Source organism: Tachypleus tridentatus, chromosome 8 (genome assembly GCF_004210375.1).
Source record: "Tachypleus tridentatus isolate NWPU-2018 chromosome 8, ASM421037v1, whole genome shotgun sequence".
Taxonomy (NCBI): Eukaryota; Metazoa; Arthropoda; class Merostomata; order Xiphosura; family Limulidae; genus Tachypleus; species Tachypleus tridentatus.
The window spans coordinates 133838818-133857704 of NC_134832.1; the positions used below are offsets into that span (position 1 = coordinate 133838818).

Sequence of the window (18887 nt, forward strand, 5' to 3'; positions counted from 1 at the left end):
TATTTGCTTTATGTTTCAGGTGATATGGGTTTTGATGATCCTGAATTAGCTCGAGATGCAACAAACATTGATGAAGGTTTTGATCATGCTAGTCTGCTGTTAGGAGAAGACAGAAACAAAGATAAACCTGAAGACACATCTCATGAACCTCATGAAGCCAGTCAACAGGGGCCTTCTAGTTCCAAACCCAACATGTCCCTTGATGCTCCACTAAAAGATGATGGCTTTGGAGGAACTGTAGGAGAAGGTTTGCTGGGTAAGTTGTATTTAGTGTAACAAATTATAGGATGCAAGATATTGGTCTTGGGAGAACTAGTAGAAAAGGTTTGCTGGGTAGGTTGTTTTTAATGTTTACCCTTGTGGGGAAGCAGGAAGTTCATGGTCTTACAATGCTTGCTAAATTCTGGGGTTTGATTTTGAGAAATGAATACAGTAGATGGCCTCATGTGGCTTTGATCTTTAGTAAATGAATAGTATTTGTTTCAACAAATTATAGGATGCAAGGTGCTGGTTTTGGAGGAACTGTAAGAGAAGGCTTGCACAATAAGTTACATTTAATGTAATAAATTATAGAATGGAGAATGATAGTTTTGGAGGTGCTGTATGGAAGTGGATTACTGCAAATGGTTGTGGATAATATAACAAATTATAAGGTAATAGTTTTTGAACAAAATGTTTGAGAAGGTTTTTGATTATGGTTCTTTCAATTCATACTTTAGGGCAGGGTTTCCTAAAGTGGTTGGCCATACTACACTGGAGCGCCATTAAGCCGCGGACCAGTAAACCGCGAAATCGCTTAAGTCGCTGTAGCAAGTCTTGTCCCAAAATTTTTTATGTATTAAATCTACTACCTGGCTTTTTAAAGTTTCTCACACTCTCCTTGTCTTTATAACTTCAAGGGGATATTTAAAAAGGATTTGCTTTAATTTGGGAAATAAATAAAATATATTACAATAGAAATCGACCGTTAATCTACCTTATCTGCTCTCTATGTCAGCTTTATGGAGGCCACCATTGTTACCGAATTGCACCTCTCCATACAGTAAAGTTAATCTGTGGTAAATCCGTGAAAAAAGTGATCAATAATTAAAGTATTATTTTTAATTCGATAATCCGATATTTTTATGGAATTGTATAAATATTGGCCACAAACCCAATAGAAATCACTTCAGTTTCTGAATTAATAGTGAGCATATCATATTGACATGGCGCCCGCATGTAACACGGGAAGATTAAATTTTACAGGGAAAGCGAAACATCGCAGTGCATTGGTCATTTGTGTTAAAACAGCACTTGTCAATTGTATCTGAATAGTCTATACATTAATATTATAATAATCACGCAATGGCCCGGATGAGGCTCCTCGGCGGAGCTGTTGGAAACTTTGGCTTTTCAGTCACAAAGGTTTAAGCCGCGGACCACTTAAGCCGCAGTTAAGCAGGTTGACCCCCTCAAATACCGCTGCTTAACGGCGCTCCACTGTATATAGAGGGTCAGTAAAGACCCAAGGGGTTTAAAATGGTCCATAGAGTGAATTTGGCTTTCACAGTTAACTCTCTTAAGCCTTTCCAAGTTCATACGTTGTCAAAGCTAGATATAACCATATGAATGGTCTTCAGAACAAAGAGGCTCATTGTTGAAGAACATGAGAACTTCAAACTTGCAAACCTATAGCTCAGTATTCATGTGCTTATTAATCCTCATTAGACCCATTTTTCTTATTAGAGAAAATTAAAACAAGTGGTCAACAATTCTATATAGTGTGGGAAACCCTGCTCTAGAGTATGGTATGTGGAAAAAAGTTGGGATGGTAATTCAGAGAATGTAAATTTTAAAATTTTGTGATAAGTCTTGAGTTTTGTTAAATTTTGACAGTTTTTTTTTTGGTATCTTTTCTTTGGCATTGCTAATTAAAGTGTTTTTTAAAAAAAATGTTGAGAGTAGCAGTTCAACTATTACAAAATCAAATTTTGAAGAAAGAGAAATCTTATTTGTATTTAGAAATATCTTGTACATAGAGATAATATACAGAGTGGTTTAGCAGTTAACTACCCCATACATTAATCTCTTGTTACAGATAACATTTGATTTACAATACCAAACTTATTAGTCCTTTATCATTCTGTGTGATGAGGTTATGTTCAGGTATACCTTTAAAAAGCATGGAATATGGTCCTAAAAGTAGGGCACATCATAATATGCAGTTTTCCTATGGGAACAATGTTTTAATTCAGGGACGAGTTTCTGCAAAAATTATTTTTTCCCTTAAAGTCAATTTTATTAATGGTATGAACCACTTTCACAGTATATATTGATATGTACTATATGAAGAAACAAATATTACATGCAAGACATTTAATTTGAAGGATAAATAAAACAATATCACTTGCAAAAATTAATGAAAAAACCCACCTTAACTGGAATGAACTGTCAGTTTTAAATCAATGAAACTAGTTTTGACACATTCATGCATTCTCTTCTGTCACATTGTCTTCTGTCAGGAAAAATAACTTGTCAGCAAATTCTTATAAGATTGTTGTTTTTAGAATTTACTTAAGGACACAAGGGGTTGGGAAGTCGTTGGCAGGTGTTGAAATTAGGGAGGCTTTTGATTAAGTACCTTTCTGTGATTCGTTGTATGCAGTTATGCATTTTCTCTGAAATTCTTGATTTCCAATCAGTTTGATGGCCAGAGTCTCTCATGTGAAGAAAACTGGCATTATTTTGATTTCCATATTTTATATCTTTTCCTATATTTTCTAAACTCTTGTACCAAAACTTCTTACAGTTTTGCTTAAATAACCTTCATGAGATCAACATTGATTATTTCATGGAGTAATTGCATGTTTGTTTTACAGTTTTTAAAAATATTTTAGATCTTTTTGCATTTAAAATTTGTGCAACTCCAAATCATACAACTTGTTAGACCAATTCTGGTGCTATAAAGCAAATTGTGTAACCCTAAATCTGTCTTATAAAATGTTGCTTTATAGCAAGTAAACATGAATTGTTTTTGTGTACTGAAACAATAATCTGAAACAGGTGAAGTTATAAAGAAAATCAGTATATTGCTTGAGGACAATTTACTTTCAATGATCCTGTTTTTGCAGACCTGATTAATGTTTTAATGAAACTGAAGAGATACAGTCTTACATTTTTGTGTTCCATTTTTTAAGGTGTTGGAAAGATCTAGTGATACAGTATGAAGCAGATGTAGCTCGTGTGGTCTTTGTATAGTGTAATATCTATGCTATAATTTCTCCTCTCGTACACAGACCTTCAGTTCCTCCTTTATTTTGTAAAATCAAATGATTTTACATCCTGACAGATGAATATCATATACACATATAAGAGAAAAATATAGTTGTTAACTTTCTTTATTAAGTTTGCCTTCAACTGAATTGTTGATCTCTCTACCTTCCTTTAACTTCTTAGATTCATATTTATACTCTTTCCTGATCTTTTGATGTTGTTAGTATTGTGTAACACTTTTGTAGTTACTAATATTTAGTTTTTATTGCTATAAGTGTAATTCTTGTGTGTAGATTTATAAATATGCACATATACAATGAATACGGAGATGCATAACTATAAATTACCTAAAATTATAATAATTATTGTGTACAAGACTGTGCAAGCTGCACATATCAAGATAATAGTGTACCTTCCCAATAGGGGTTATAAACATTTTTGCAATGAGTGGTTTAAAGTGTACTTAATTTTATGTAACCAGTAAAAATAATTGAATATAAATTTTGGTGGTAGTGTATGAAGGTGATCACAAGTTATTGATCAGAATATTAAAAGTTAAAGGTCCAACACTTTATTGATTATAAATAATAGTTATTGTCTTTTAAGAGGGTGATGCAGGGCTATTTGAGCCAACTGGACTTTTTGATGATGCCCCTCTTGGTCATGTTCCCATGGACACCAGTAATACAGATAATCCCCCAGAGGCTCAGGAAGGCCCATCATCTGCACCACAAGCAGAAGCTAGACCAGGAGATTCTGATGATGACGATGACGTGTATGGTTAGTATTTCATCATATTACATAGAAGGTGCTGTATAGTTTAGCATAAGTATGATTTTTAGTTCCATACCAGAATGAACTAAATTTTATAAACTAGATATACAAGTGTAAGCAAATGACATTAAAGTGACAGATCAGATTGATTGAGTGACATTTGTTTTATTTCTGTTAAGCTGAGTTTGAAGTGTAGTATGATAACTTTGTGTCAGTTATAAGATTTCTAATGGTTTGGCATTGCTGGGTTGTCCAAAAGATTCTTAATAATCCTTTGTTAATTTTTGGGAGGCATGTAATCAGCATTCATATTAATGAGAGTATGCTGATATTTTACTCGTAATAAAAGACTTTTTTGCAGGCCTATGTGTGTATATATATAAATATGCCATTTTATTAAAACTTCAAATATATATACGTATATATCTAATAAACAAAAACAACCCCAAACAATGAAAAATGCTGCACAAATTAAATGGACCCCCAGGGAATAGGCTATAATGTAAGATATAAAATGTACCCTAGGTTTTGGAGGTGACTACGAAAGTAGGACCCACATTATGGTGGGGATACACCATCTATCAGTCCTAACTTCTGTTTGCCTGTCTTACATGAAAACACTTGTAAATAATAATAAAATAATCCAAAGAAATGGAAATTAGGAGAGTGAGTTGTTTCAACTGTTATCTTAATGAACTAGTATAACTCCCAACCACCACTTATAAAGTCCAATGTAACTACAATATTCAAACTAAACAATTTTTTATCTGTGATAAGATGTTCATCTGCATGAAGGTAATGCCAAGATATTTAAATAACCTTATTAATAATTAAAAATACTTATCAGGACTTTTCAGTAAAATTTCCATAATTTTTTACTTCTATATATTTATTTAATGCATTCTTATATTTTTCACACAATATTTTAATAATTTTAATTAGTTTCTTTATTAAATCCATTAAATATTAATTTTTGCATCAATATTTCAGCATTAATAGTAAAATACTGTAATTATGAATTAAGAATAAAACATGATAGAAAAAATACAAATTGCTTTTTTTAGAGAGAAAAAAAATTATTCAAAGTGTTAAGTTTGTGAATTAGTAACTCTTTTCATGTAAGGCCTTTGAAGTATTCTTGTCTTAGTTAAGTAATGAAAGAAAATGTACGTAAAATGCAGTCACAGGAACATAAAATTATATTGTTCAGTAAACAAAATGTTTCTTTTTGTATATGTTATACCAAAATTATTCAAGGTTTGACACTGTTAACCTCCAGACATGAAATATTTTCAACACAAGTAAAGGTAATATTAATGAGTTTTAGACTCAAAATATAATTTTTCAAAAGTAATAAATGATAAACTTTGAAATTAAGATCAGAACCGATATAGAATATCTTTGTATTGGTTTTTTATTTTAGATAACATATATCCTATAGACTTAAAGTATCTTATGATTTAGTGATTTAAAATAAGTGAAAATTTGCCAAAAGAGATGACAACTTGAACCCTGAGTACTTTATATATATATAATTTAATTATTACTGTAAAAAATAACACACTTTTAAACTGTAGGCTTTGTAAACGTACCATATTTCAGACCAACAAAACAGTGATATATTCTCTTCACTTTGATATTTTATATATAACTACTTTAACTTTTGACTAATTAGAATGTATTTAATACATTTTCCTGAATTTTCAAAATCTCATAGTATGCTGTGTGGATTTTTCCTGCAAAAATGTTATTGAAAGGTGCAATTTTTAAAATGGTAATAGTTACTGTACAGTATGATGAAACAGGGGCGAATGAAGTTGATAATGTGGTTAAAAACTAGCTCAGGTGAGACTGGTTGATAAAATAACTAGATGTCACATTTATTATTGTGAGTAAACTACAAGCAGTGAAGTCAGGAGAATTAATTAAGGTTGATTTACCAAGAGAAGGAACTATGCAAAATATGCAGTGAACTTACAAACTGTGCTTCATGGGGTAGCACTCTAAAATTTTGATCTATGAAACTACTGAAAAGCACATGAACTTTCAGATGACTAACCAAATTGAGCTAATATCCTGTGAACTTTTTATTGTTTTTAATTTGGCACAGAGCTATATGAGGGCTATCTGCTCTAGTTGTCCCTAATTTAGCAGAGTAAGACTACAGAGAAGGCAGCTAGTCATCACTGCCAACTCTTGGGCTACTCTTTTACCAATGAATAGTGGGATTGACCATCACATTATAATGCCCCCATGGCTGAAAGGGCGAGCAGATTACGAGAGAAAGACCTCCAGATTACGAGTTGAATGCCTTAACACACCTGGCCATGCCAGGCCCCTGTGAACTTTAAGGACATTGCACCTGTTGAAAGAAAAAAAAGAAGAGTATACAAGTGAACTTCTAATTTTCAGTGTTTACAAGGATCATGTCTTCAGATCTACCACCAGGATATTTTACACCTTTCATTGCTATAAATTATGCCAATAATATTTCATTTGCCCATTCTCATTTCTTATAGCAGAAACATGTTTTACTATGAGTAATTTTAATATGACATTTTGAATATTCTCAGCGTGTGGAAAAATCATATTTTAAGATAAAGGTACATGTTTTAAACATGAAAACAAAAGCCTAAATACTTATGAATTATGAAATCATTATGTTAACAAAACTATATATATGTGTTTTTGTTATTGAAATGTTTGTCTTTTTTGTAACACTAGTTTATACCACATAATTTGTAACTGTAATATTGTTTATTTATTTTATTAACTTGTCAAATGTTTTCAGAAGTTATTTGCTTAAAATTAGAAACTAAACATTGTTGAATCTGTATGTAAAAGTTGCTAATTTCAAACATTTCATACAAACATTTTATATTCAACAGACATGGGCCCCCCTTCTATGGGAGGGATGTCAGCTCCTTCTACACCTGGTTCTGTCCCCCCACAAGAAGAAGTTCTTCAACCCATGCAGACTGGTGATACTGGAGGTGGGGGGGATGAAGGCATGCCTCCACCACTAGATGGCGAACAAAGTGTGCTTCCCCCACCAGATGCCATGCCTCAGGACCAGACAACTTTAATCCACAATGAAGAAGAGACTTTTGCTCTTGCACCACTAGATGCCACTATAGTACAGGGTAAAGATAATAAAACACTGCAATCTCAGGCTTTTATTTTTTTATTAATTTGTTCTCTACCTTTTACAAAAGATTCATCTTTATTTGAATCTTCTAAGTATATTCTTTAAGTCTTAATTTCCTATTAAATTGATATATAACTTTTACAAGTTGTATTATATGTACGAGACATTTTCATACTTTCAAATAATGCTGAGGTGTGAAGAATGAATCACAATAGTTTCAGGGGACCTTAATGATAAAATGTTATGACACACCACTGGGAAAGAAAAAGCAGTAGGAGAAATATTAATTAAATCAATGACAATTTACTTTTGGAAGTAGTAAACTTATAAATCCATAACCTAAACTTGTACAGATGACTAAATGGCCCCAGTAATGATTATCAAATGCAGCTTTAAGACACAAAAAATTAGTGCTAAGGTAATTTATACATTTTGTTGTAATTTAATGTCAGAAATTTGAAGGCTAATTATTTTCCTTGAGAGTTTTCAAGATTGTCATAACTACCTGTATTTCAAACTCTGTCAGGTTCATCATAACTGTTTGACATTTCATAATTACACTTAGGAATACTCTCAGTAATACTTTATATAGTCTCCATCCAGTCTTTGAGAAATATTTAAATACTTTTTGTTTGAAATACCTAAAGTAAAATTGTGCTTTTAATTAACTGATGTTTAAAAGCAATGCAAATATTTGCATAATATTCATACCAAATAATTAAATGCATACAGGTTTGTTATTCAATGAATGAAATAAATTTTTATGTTTAGCATATGTTTTTTTTTTTTTAATGGCATTACTATCTAGTAATGGCTCATGTGTACATTAAACATTTCTAGGAGCACTTGTCACTTAAGTGTATTGTTTGTTATTATGAAAAATGTTCAGCATTTTTATAGCTTGAGAACTAGATTAACAGTGTCATTAACAGGACTGTGTTTATGCAGCCTAACAAGTGTGTGTAAGTTGAAAATTTGATTATCAAGTTTCTTAAGACTTGAATGTGGTTTATGGTTGTTAATATTGGTATCCAAAAACAATTTAATGCAGTTTTAAAATGTTCATGGTTGGTTTTGTATTTTATAAAATTCTAGAGTTACAGTTGTGTGTATATTAAATACATCAGGATGTGCTGTTGTTGATGTCATATCTGTATTGCAAAATATATAGTAGATATTGTTTAAATAACCATAAGATCAAGACATTAAGGCATATTAATAAAGAATTTAAATTTACTTTTTTTATTAAAAAAATATTGGAAGTGCATTTTAGGTTTTTTTTTCCTTCATCGTGTTGTATACTTGCCCTATTATTTAGTTGTTATTCAAGATGGTTTCCTTTTATCTTGTTACTTAAATGAAGTTGTTTTTGTTTTTTGTATCATTATTATCTTGCTTACTTGTTTAATTACAGTTAATGAACTTGGTTTCCTTTGATCTCTTTAAAGCATCTTTAGATGCTGATTTACTGTTTGTTTTTAGTGTGATTATTTGTGTCTACTTTCGAGAGACATACTTTATTTTAATATCAGTATTAGTGTGTATTGACATGTTTTGGTTTTTTAGGAGCAGAAAAAGCTAAAGGTAAGCGTAAACGAAAGCTGGTTGTTGATGAGGTGAAAAACATATCTGGTGAGGAGATGAAGTCGCAGCTATCTGATACAACAGACATTGTTACCACCCTTGACTTAGCTCCTCCAACTAAAAGACTTATGCACTGGAAAGAAACTGGTGGGGTTGAGAAGCTTTTTGCTCTTCCAGGACGACCTATTCTTTCAAAAACCTTATCTAAGGTAATACTGTGATTCATTGAGTTCAGGTATATTTTTTTCTGTGTATCTGTGAATGTTTCAGATTCCTCTCAGAAACTCTCAAGGTACAGTATATTTCATGTTTTAGTTCATTTTTTTAACTTTGTACTCAAAATAATTAATCCTTATTATTTGCAGTTTATGTTAACTTTAGAAAAACTAAATATGTCTCTACCTTCTGATTTATAGTATTCTAAGTGAAACAAGTTAGAACACTGTATTAAAAAGTTAAAAACATCTTGTAGGAATATTATATACATCTCATACATTTCTAATTAATTAAACTTTCAGCTCTATCAAAGACATCTAACAAGCAGGCCTGTAGACAATGAGGAATTTGGGTTGGAGGAAGATAAGATTGACTTAGATGGGCAGCCGGAACAACTTCGAGAAGAAGAAGGTAGGATTTCTTTTGCAGAAAAATGTTTTATCTAATTAGATGAACAACAAGGAAGAAAGTAAAAATTTCTGTAAGACAAATTATTTATTGAATGATAAGATACCATATTTGTACAATTTACATTGGCAAAATGAAACTGTTTTTGATAATGATTGTAAATTTAATGGTTGCAATATTTTTTTTAAAACCATTCAGCATAGGCTTCGCCTCACGGACCATCCTCATAACTATTTTGTGCTTATTTGTTGTTTTCAGACTATTACTTTTAAATTAGTAAACATATACACTGCTGGCCAAAATCTTAAGGCCAATGAACATAAAGAAAAAATATGCATTTTGCATTGTTAGACTCAATCACTTATTTGAGTAGAGCTTCAAAAGATGAAAATAAAAATAAACTTTTTTAGCATTTAATAGGAAAAACGTGAACACTATGAAATGAGCCTAAATACTAGCTGGTCAAAAGTTTAAGACCATACCAAAAAGAAGTCCTAACCTTGGAAACAAGAGGTCTCAGTAGTGAGTTGCACGGCCGTGATTGCGAATAACTGCAAACATTCGCTTTGGCGTAGTCGATATAAACATTTGCAGAAGGCTGGCTGGAATGTTATTCCAAGTGGTTAAGATGGCTTCACAAAGATCATGCACTGTTTGGAATTGACGTCCATTTCTATAGACTTCCCTTGCCATCCACTACAAACATTTTGAATGGGGTTCAGTTCGGGTGAACATGCTGGATGGTCCAAAAGAATCACGTTATTTGCCATGAAAAAGTCCTTTGTCACATGGGCATTGTGGATTGTAGCGTTGTCCTGCTGAAAGATCCAATGATTTCCACACAAGCGAGGGCCTTCAGTCAATAAAAATGCTCTTCGTGGTGTGGAAGGAGGCATGGCCTTTGAAGACGTTTATGGTTTTTAAAGCCTATCTCTCGTAGATGCCGTCTTATTGTTCTTGAGCTGCATTCTGCATCTGTAAGGGTCTTAATCTGGTTTGACGATTGGTTGGTGTCTTGCCAGGCAACCTGTCGAATCCTCCTGCTCAGCACCAGTGAGATTTTCTTGGGCCAACCAGTGATGTCGAGAAACCCACTTGTTGAGAAATTTATATGCAAAAACGGCTCGTTTGGGTTGAGAAAATATTTTACGTAGAAGAGCGAACAACGTTTTGACCTTCTACGTAAAATATTTTCTCAACCCAAACGAGCCGTTTTTGCAAATAAATTTGGGCCGACCACTTGAAATTCTCCTTCCGTGTCCCTCAGGGTTTTTTAAGAAATTTGCAACAGCAGTTTTACTATGCCCTTTCTCACCAGCGATGACACATTGAGAGAGACTTTGCTTTTGCAGCTCGACAATTCTGCCACGTTCAAACTCTGTCAACTTTTTAGTCTTTTCTTTGTTTTTACCCAATGTAACACAGGAAATGTCAGTGGGAGACATTGACAACACTAATGCTTGAACACAAATGACTAAATTTTGTTATGTGTTTACCAATTAATGCCTCGTTTCAATATGGTTTTAAACTTTTGACCAGCTAGTATTTAGGCTAATTTCATAGTGTTCACATTTTTGCTATTAAATGCAAAAAAAGTTTTTATTTTTATTTTCCCTTTTGTTATTTTCATCTTTCAAAGCTCTACTCAAATGAGTGGTTGAGTCTAACAATGCAAAATGCATATTTTTTCTTTATGTTCATTGGCCTTAATGGTTTGGCCAGCAGTGTATTTTGTAGATTACAATGCTTTTGTATGCAAAATATCAGATCCTTTTATTAAAATTTAACATAATTATGTAGTGTTTTTCTCATGCTTTTTTCTTTTTGAATGTTAACTATCCAACATGCAAAGTAATTTTGATTTTAAGATTAAATACTTTTACACATCAGAAAAATTTTCAAATACTTATAATTTTCAGATAATTATCAAATATTTTCTTAGAAAAAAAAACTATATTTTATCTGTTATTTTCACTATCAAATCTCTGTGAGTTTGGTCAATATGACCAGCCAAGTAACCATCATAAAAATTAGGAAATAAGTATAGATTATAACATGGAAACACAAATGTTTAGTATAAATAGCTTAAATCTCATAACATTATACATTTATATATATATATTTACTATCGACCTATATTATATCAACCTTTCAGACACATCTGGCTAGCAATACAGAAGTTACAATGATGTGACTTACATTACGTTATCCAAGAACATAGAACTACCCTTTACAAAGTGGACCTGTCTTGGTCGTATTTTAGTGAATTAGTATTTTGTAAAATACAGTTATGTTTTTGTTATAATGCATTGTATAAGTGAACATATTATTACTACTTACAAATACACTTAAATATATTTTCTTTAAAACATAGAACAGTAAATAAAGAAGCATAGCAAACAATTATCTTTTCCAGTTACAAACGTTTTACTCGTTTTCTGATTGTAGTATATTTCTAAACATTATCAAATTCCACTTGTGGAGGATGTGAAACAAAATTTTTCTTTAGGTCTAATATATACATTTTGAAATACCCAAAAATTATTAATCCAATTATTGATATTATAGAATACCACTATAATTTATCAAGCTTAATAACTAAGCTGTATTTGGCTGTTTATAAATATGAAATTTTGATCTCATTAAAGTTATACCTTACCATTTGAATTTAGCTTTAAAAGAATTTGCTGCTCAAATATTTCAAAAAGGCTCAGAAAGCCACTAGGGCAACATTCTGAGCTTTTGATTTGTTATTCACACATTATAGACAGAAAGAGGTGAGCAGGGCCACTGTGTTTTAAGTCTGTAAATATAGCAACATCTCAGCAAATAGAAAGGTTAGGAGATTCTTATTTCATATTCCAGTGTATTAATGTCAATAATTTTAATTCCTAATAAAACTATAGATTTTGTCCTTAGACATCACAAACAATTTATTTCAACCAATCTTCCATTCATCATACCACATGACATAAAATTAATATTTAAGTGCATCTTTTCAATATTTACTCTTAAGTTAAAAAATTATCTAGTGTATAGTCTAAAATTTGAATCATAACCTTCGATATGATACCAGATTATTGACATAAATTCATAAAATAGTTCATTAAAGTTTTGAATGCAAGTCAACAAACAAGATGGTATGGCCTTTACCAATGACCTCATATTGCTGGTGTAGGAAAATTTTTTTTTTATTTTGTATGTTTGTTTCATGATGACAATGTAACAGGATTTTTGTAGTATTATTCTTCAGGTTAAAGAATTTATTAATTGACAGTGTTGTCTTTTGTGTTAATATTCTTATGAAAAATAAAAATTAGAATCAAATATTGAAAAAGCTGTAGTTTTCAACAATTTCTCATGTCCCCAAAGCAGTTTTCTGTTATGTTAATTTTTGGTTATGTGAAGTATATGCCAGAATTGTACCATTTAAATATCTACTAATGTTTTGATATATAGTTATAGTTATCTTAGCCAAAGTCACCATTAAAAAATATTTTACAATAGATCTTTTAATAGAAGTGAAATGTTTTCTTTTTTGTTTAATAGCATGTTAAATTTCAGGTTAAGAGGTACTTCTTGTTTACTCTGGCTTTGAAATTGAATCGTTAATGTTTTTTTATATATAAAAAAAGCTAAAATATTATTATATAAGTCATGGCATTAATATTGTAATGGTTAGTTGTGGAAAAAGATATTGAATGTTTATTCAATATTTTCAAATTATGGTGCAATATAATTATTAGTAACTGGACAATAATGTTATTAGTTATTTAAGAAAATAAGCAATGTGAACTTTTAAAAGGCATGAGATGTACATTTTGTTACATCAAAAGCTAATGTATAAAAGGGGGACACTATGTTGTAAGTGTTGTTTGATTTCTCAACATTAGAGTGTTAGTAATGTGTTGCAGCTAGTTTATTCAAAGCTTGTTTTTATATGATTAATCATATGTAGTGCAACCACACAAACGAAGGAGAGAGATGGCTCCAGAAGAATTGTCAAGGATAGAACCACCTCAGCTAGAGACATCTATACCAGTACAACCTATGCCACTTGTAGACCAGTCCACACCACACATTTCTTTGGGTATCCACACAGAAGTACCAGTAACATCAGAACAGTTGCCTCCCTTGCCTGTCCAGGAATCAACAATGGTAAAGTTATAGACATTATTCTCCAGGTTATTTTTTAATGTGGGAAAAGTCGGTATGTATACAAACCTATGCAAAGATCAACTTGTATAGATTTATATATATATATATATGTGTGTGTGTGTGTGTATGCGTGCGTGCATGTGTTTAGAACATGCAGAAAAATGTTATTAAAAATACTGATAAAAACAAAACCATGCTAAAGTACATTGCAAAAGATTATCTTTATGTACCTGCTATTTAAGATTTAGATTATTATTTTTGTTCTATTTGTTCTTTTATAGCTGCCTCCTCAAGCAGTGCCAGAATCACTTCATCCACTTCCTCCTGTAGAGGGACATCCACTTCATCCTATAGAAGGGTACCCACTTCATGCTGTAGAGGGACATCCACTCCATCCTGTAGATGGACATTCACTTCAACAAGTAGAAGGGCATCCACTTCAACAAGTAGAGGGGCATCCACTTCAACAAGTAGAGGGACATCCACTTCAACAAGTAGAGGGACATCCACTTCAACAAGTAGAGGGACATCCACTTCAACAAGTAGAGGGTCATCCACTTCAACATGTAGAGGGTCATCCACTTCATCATTTGGAGGGTCATCCACTTCATTCTGTAGATGGACAACTACTTAATCCAATGGAGGGACACCCTCTTCCTCTTTTAGAGGGACACCCACTTTCAGTGTTAGAAGGGCATCAGACCACTGATATTTTAGCAGCAGCAACTACCACATTACATGATGAGCCATCTATCCACCAGCAGCAACCACTGAGGTCTGAACAAGAAAAGGAACAAGAACCACAACAAGATGAATTTGTACCACCTGTAACAGTGAATCATAAGGAACAAACAGCTGAAGAAGAAGAGGATTATGCTGCTCCAGCTAGTGTTGGACCTGTATGTTTCAAAATAACCTTAAAGTTAAAAGAACAATATAATTGTATATATTTTAGGTTTACTTTTATTGTATTAAATTACATTGCAAGTTAACCATTATCATATTTATCATCCTGTATGATTCAGATTAACATTTCTGTTGTTGTGTTTTTAATATAGTTCTAGCCAACAGTGAATATCTCTCCAGATTATTTACCATTGTTAGTTACCATGTTATTCAGGTAAAAGCTTATTGTATTTATGTATTATATCAAAAGTGATTGATAACACCTGTAAGATAATCTGAATGGGTAACTTAAATTAACACTTTTTGTTTAAACATAGCCTGAGGAGCAACTAGCAGATGAAACATATGAACAATTTGAAGAACGTATACTAAACAAAAGAACAGTCCACATGCTTCATCTAATACAACATGGACTAGAAGCAGGAAAAAAGATGCGTTTTTCTGACCTGGTGAGAAACAACATGCGTAAGCAGGTACGTTTATTGTAACTCTGGAAGATCGGTGTTTGTGAGTTGTGCTTAAACTAAACTACTGAAATAACAAAACACATACATATTGTTACAAACTGAAAGTGTTTAATTATATCATCTGAAATTACAATTTATTTCAAACATATCAAAATAAAACACATTTTAATTGATTTCATACTGAAAGTATTATTGATTATCTTTTCAAAAAAATGTTTTACTTTAAAGGCCTTAAAATAAATATATATGTGAGAAGAAACAAAAAATTAAACATTAGTAACAGAATATACTTTCATTTTACATGCAACAGCTCTTTCAACGTTTAAGTAGGTTGGGTAGAATATGCTGTATGTTATTCATGTATTTTTGTAAAATATTATTTGGTAACTTCATATTTTTTATGTAAATTTATTTATATTTAAGAATAATCATTTTCTTTTCCTGTCTAGGTTGCACAAAAATTCTACACATTTTTAGTGTTGAAAAAACAACAGGCTGTGGAATTAGAGCAGAGTGGGCCATATGGAGAAATAATCATCACCAGGGGCTCAAAGTTTAATGGAGTTTATTAATGTGCATTTTTGTCACGTCTATATGTACATGTTAGTAAAAATAGTTTATAGTTAAAATGCTGGCTTCAGGCAAACTCCTAGACATATTTCATAAAAATTGTTTTTAAAGTACACAACTTCTCATAAATAAACAAACTCATTTTTATGATTAGTTTCAGCTTTGGATAATTTCTTTTATTTTGCATTTTTAACTTTAACATTTTTGTATCAAATGTTATGGCAATTTATTTGAAATACTAAAATTTGCATTTTAATTGTAATTTTTTGAATAATATCTCCTTTGCAAGCAAAAAAAAAAACATTATTTGGTAAGTTGTACAGGAGTTTGCCCTAAAGCCATATGTTTTAAAATATTGCCCATATGTACAAAGAAAGTTCAGAGCCAAATGTTTTAAAACAATCATTGTGTTTAAGTTTTATTATTTGTGTGTAGTTACCAAGTTTATGAAGCAGTCTAGTGCTTAATGTGAAATACAAATTGTAATTTTTTTAAAATAATTGTCATTAATTTACCTAAACATTTTGAGGGTGGGAGATATCTCAGAATATTTGTAATAAAGTAGGGTCAGTAAATAACAATTTTCATACTGATGTATTCAGGGTATTTTCTGCTATTATTCTCTTTGTTTTCACACACACACATATATAAATATATATATATATATATAGCCATATTTATTACCAAATTAATGAATTAAATGCATAGCATAAATAATGTATTAAATGCTGCAGGGGAGGAAGGGGTAGAAAACTTAATGTTAATGTGTTGAAATAAAAGTAAGCTATTGTTATAAGTTGTATTTTAGTTAATATTGCGAATAGGTTTGCATGAAAGATTTAAAATCACGTGATAAAATCAATGTTATAAAGGGGGAAAAAATGCATACTCCAAAAATTGTCATTGTGATCATAGTGGATTAATTTTTTTTTTGAAATGCTTGTTGTAAAGCCATGTTATTGCCTGCTTCTGTAAATAGGGTATTTTGTTATATATAAAAAAGCTTCTCTGTGTACCTAGAAAAGTCTATATAGGTATTCAGTGTATGTGGTTTCTTTTTTGTATAGTACTTTTTCAAAGATCATAAATTCTGAATATCTTGTTTCTTTGCACCACTACAATTTTATGAGAAATATTTTATCGAACAGAATGTATTTGTATCTTTTAAAAAAATCGTTTTGTTAGTTTGCTGCTTAGTGTTTCTCACATATGGGCATTTGTAAAATGTAGATTAAAACAGTAATGAAATTACTTTCTGAAATGTTGGCAGCCACTAGTACCAGAACACTATTGTTGATCTGATTAAGAAAGTATTAAGAGTTTGATTTAATTTGAAACTAAACAACACTTCTAAACTAACTTCTTTGTATTTAAATATTTAATATTATTACAATTTTATGGAGAATAATTACAATGTTTAAAATTCCTTTCATTTTTTTCTGTCTTACAAACCTGATTTCTTCAGAAATTAAAGCTTATATTTGCTATTGTGTTGGATAATTTGAAGAATGAAATTTAACTTTATAGTTGATGTAAAATCTGATGAGAAGCAAGAAGCAGCTAAACTGATAGTTAGAATGTCTGTTGTGTCATGTACAAAACTGTAACTTCTTTTATTTTTAAATAAACATTCATCACATACAGTTCAGTTTGTGTTATATGATCTTGCAAGAAATTTGCAATACAAACATGTGGGAAGTATATTAAAAATAGCCCAAAAGTAAGAATTTTTCTTTAATACTTCTAATACTGAACTTTTGGTGAACTGATGAAATTATACATGAGAAAAAAAGTAAAATGAACTTGATTTTTTACATATCATAGTGACTATTTATTCATTCAAATTAAGTGAAACAAAGATAAAATAGAATAACACAATAAAATGAGACTAGGTTCATATATATATATAAACCAAACCCATCTTTCCAATAAGGTCTCTCTCCTCACACAAAATTCTCTCAAGCATTTCTATAAAATATTTTTATGACCAGTGCACCAGTCTATAGACCCTATCAATTTCATACTGTTTTTGAAAGTGGACAAATCATTTGATTACTAACCACCTACTATTATACTAGTACAGTATTCTACTTTCTTGATTGACACAGCCTTGTTTAGAAGTTTTTTTTCTGCATGTAACTACCATTTCTGAAGTGCTTTTTCACCATTTGTTTTTCCCCCACAGTTTTAATTTACTGTGTTTGCATTTAATCATTTCAACATTTATGTAATTTCATCTACAAGACCTGATAAAGTTTTAAGACTTCTTCTGTTATAGGAACTAGTACGATGGCAGCGAGCTTCACTCCGGCATATACAAAGTACAAACAAGCCATTTTTCCAGACCTTATACCTATGTTGCTAAAAACGTGTTCAAAGACAAACATATCTCTTGCACCTGTCATAATAAAAATGGACAAAAAAGAAGAGCATCATGTTTGCATAAAGTTTTGTATGAAAAATGGTAAAGGAGGAACCAGAAATCCTTGAAATGTTAAGAACTGCCTTTGGTGATGACTACCTAAGTTAGGCCATCATTTATCAGTGGATAAAACATTTCCAAGATGGCCAGGAATCAGAGATGACCCATGTTCTTCATCACCATTGACATTGTCCACTGATGAAAAATTCTGAAGTTATTGATGATTAACTGACTGAGAAATTGCTGATGAACTGGACATTTCCTTTGGATCATGTCCGACGATTTTAACTTGAAAACTGCATGCATTATTATCACAACAGTGCACCTTCACACTGCTGTGTCTGTTCAAGCATTTGTGGCAGAAAAAAACGTGATACTACAATCTACCGTATTCTCCCGATTTTGCCTTGTGTGATATTTTCCGTTTTCCAAAAATCAAAATTAAATTGAAAGGAATTTGATAACATTCCAACCATCCATAATAATATAAAAGCAGAACTCAGTCACATAACATTTGAAGACTTCCAGCATTGCTTCCGAAAACGGCAGGAACGTTGGAACAAGTATGTATCAGCTGAGGGAAGTAACTTTGAAGGTGATAGCATATAATACTGATATATGCACCTTATTCTTTGGAATAAAAGTGAAGTCTTAGAACTTTTTGATCATATCTTGTTACCATATTATTGGTGGTTATGGTATGAATTTGTGATCAATGTCTCAACTATGGAATTTACCATTACTGTTGAAAATTGCCACTGGCATGACTTCCCAAGAATTGGGTTTGACTTTATCTGCAGAGAAGATATAGGCCCTAATTTGCAGGGAGCTCAATTTATATGTTTGAGCAGTGATTTCATCTTTCCAAAGTGATTTTATTTCTGAGGAAGAATACAATTAATGAATTGATACTTTCAACTCTCTTTTTCTGCCATATTCCATCAGCTGCTGTGCTGTCACATCATTCATTGTTAATGAGCAC

The 18887-nt window shown here is 31.5% G+C and overlaps 1 protein-coding gene across 4 annotated transcripts in view; it reads left to right on the plus strand.

Moving 5' to 3' along the window:
- Positions 1 to 17126, plus strand: part of LOC143223540 (uncharacterized) — a 36056-nt gene extending 18930 nt beyond the window's left edge. For all 4 annotated transcript variants that reach the window (XM_076451619.1, XM_076451621.1, XM_076451622.1 and 1 more), the window contains 9 exons: positions 20 to 256; positions 3859 to 4032; positions 6915 to 7169; positions 8741 to 8967; positions 9277 to 9385; positions 13341 to 13540; positions 13822 to 14439; positions 14764 to 14919; positions 15363 to 17126. In XM_076451619.1, coding sequence (XP_076307734.1) covers positions 20 to 256; positions 3859 to 4032; positions 6915 to 7169; positions 8741 to 8967; positions 9277 to 9385; positions 13341 to 13540; positions 13822 to 14439; positions 14764 to 14919; positions 15363 to 15485 — 2099 coding nt within the window. In that variant the 3' untranslated portion in view covers positions 15486 to 17126. The remainder of the gene's footprint in view (positions 1 to 19; positions 257 to 3858; positions 4033 to 6914; positions 7170 to 8740; positions 8968 to 9276; positions 9386 to 13340; positions 13541 to 13821; positions 14440 to 14763; positions 14920 to 15362) is intronic.
- The last annotated feature ends 1761 nt before the right edge of the window (positions 17127 to 18887 follow it).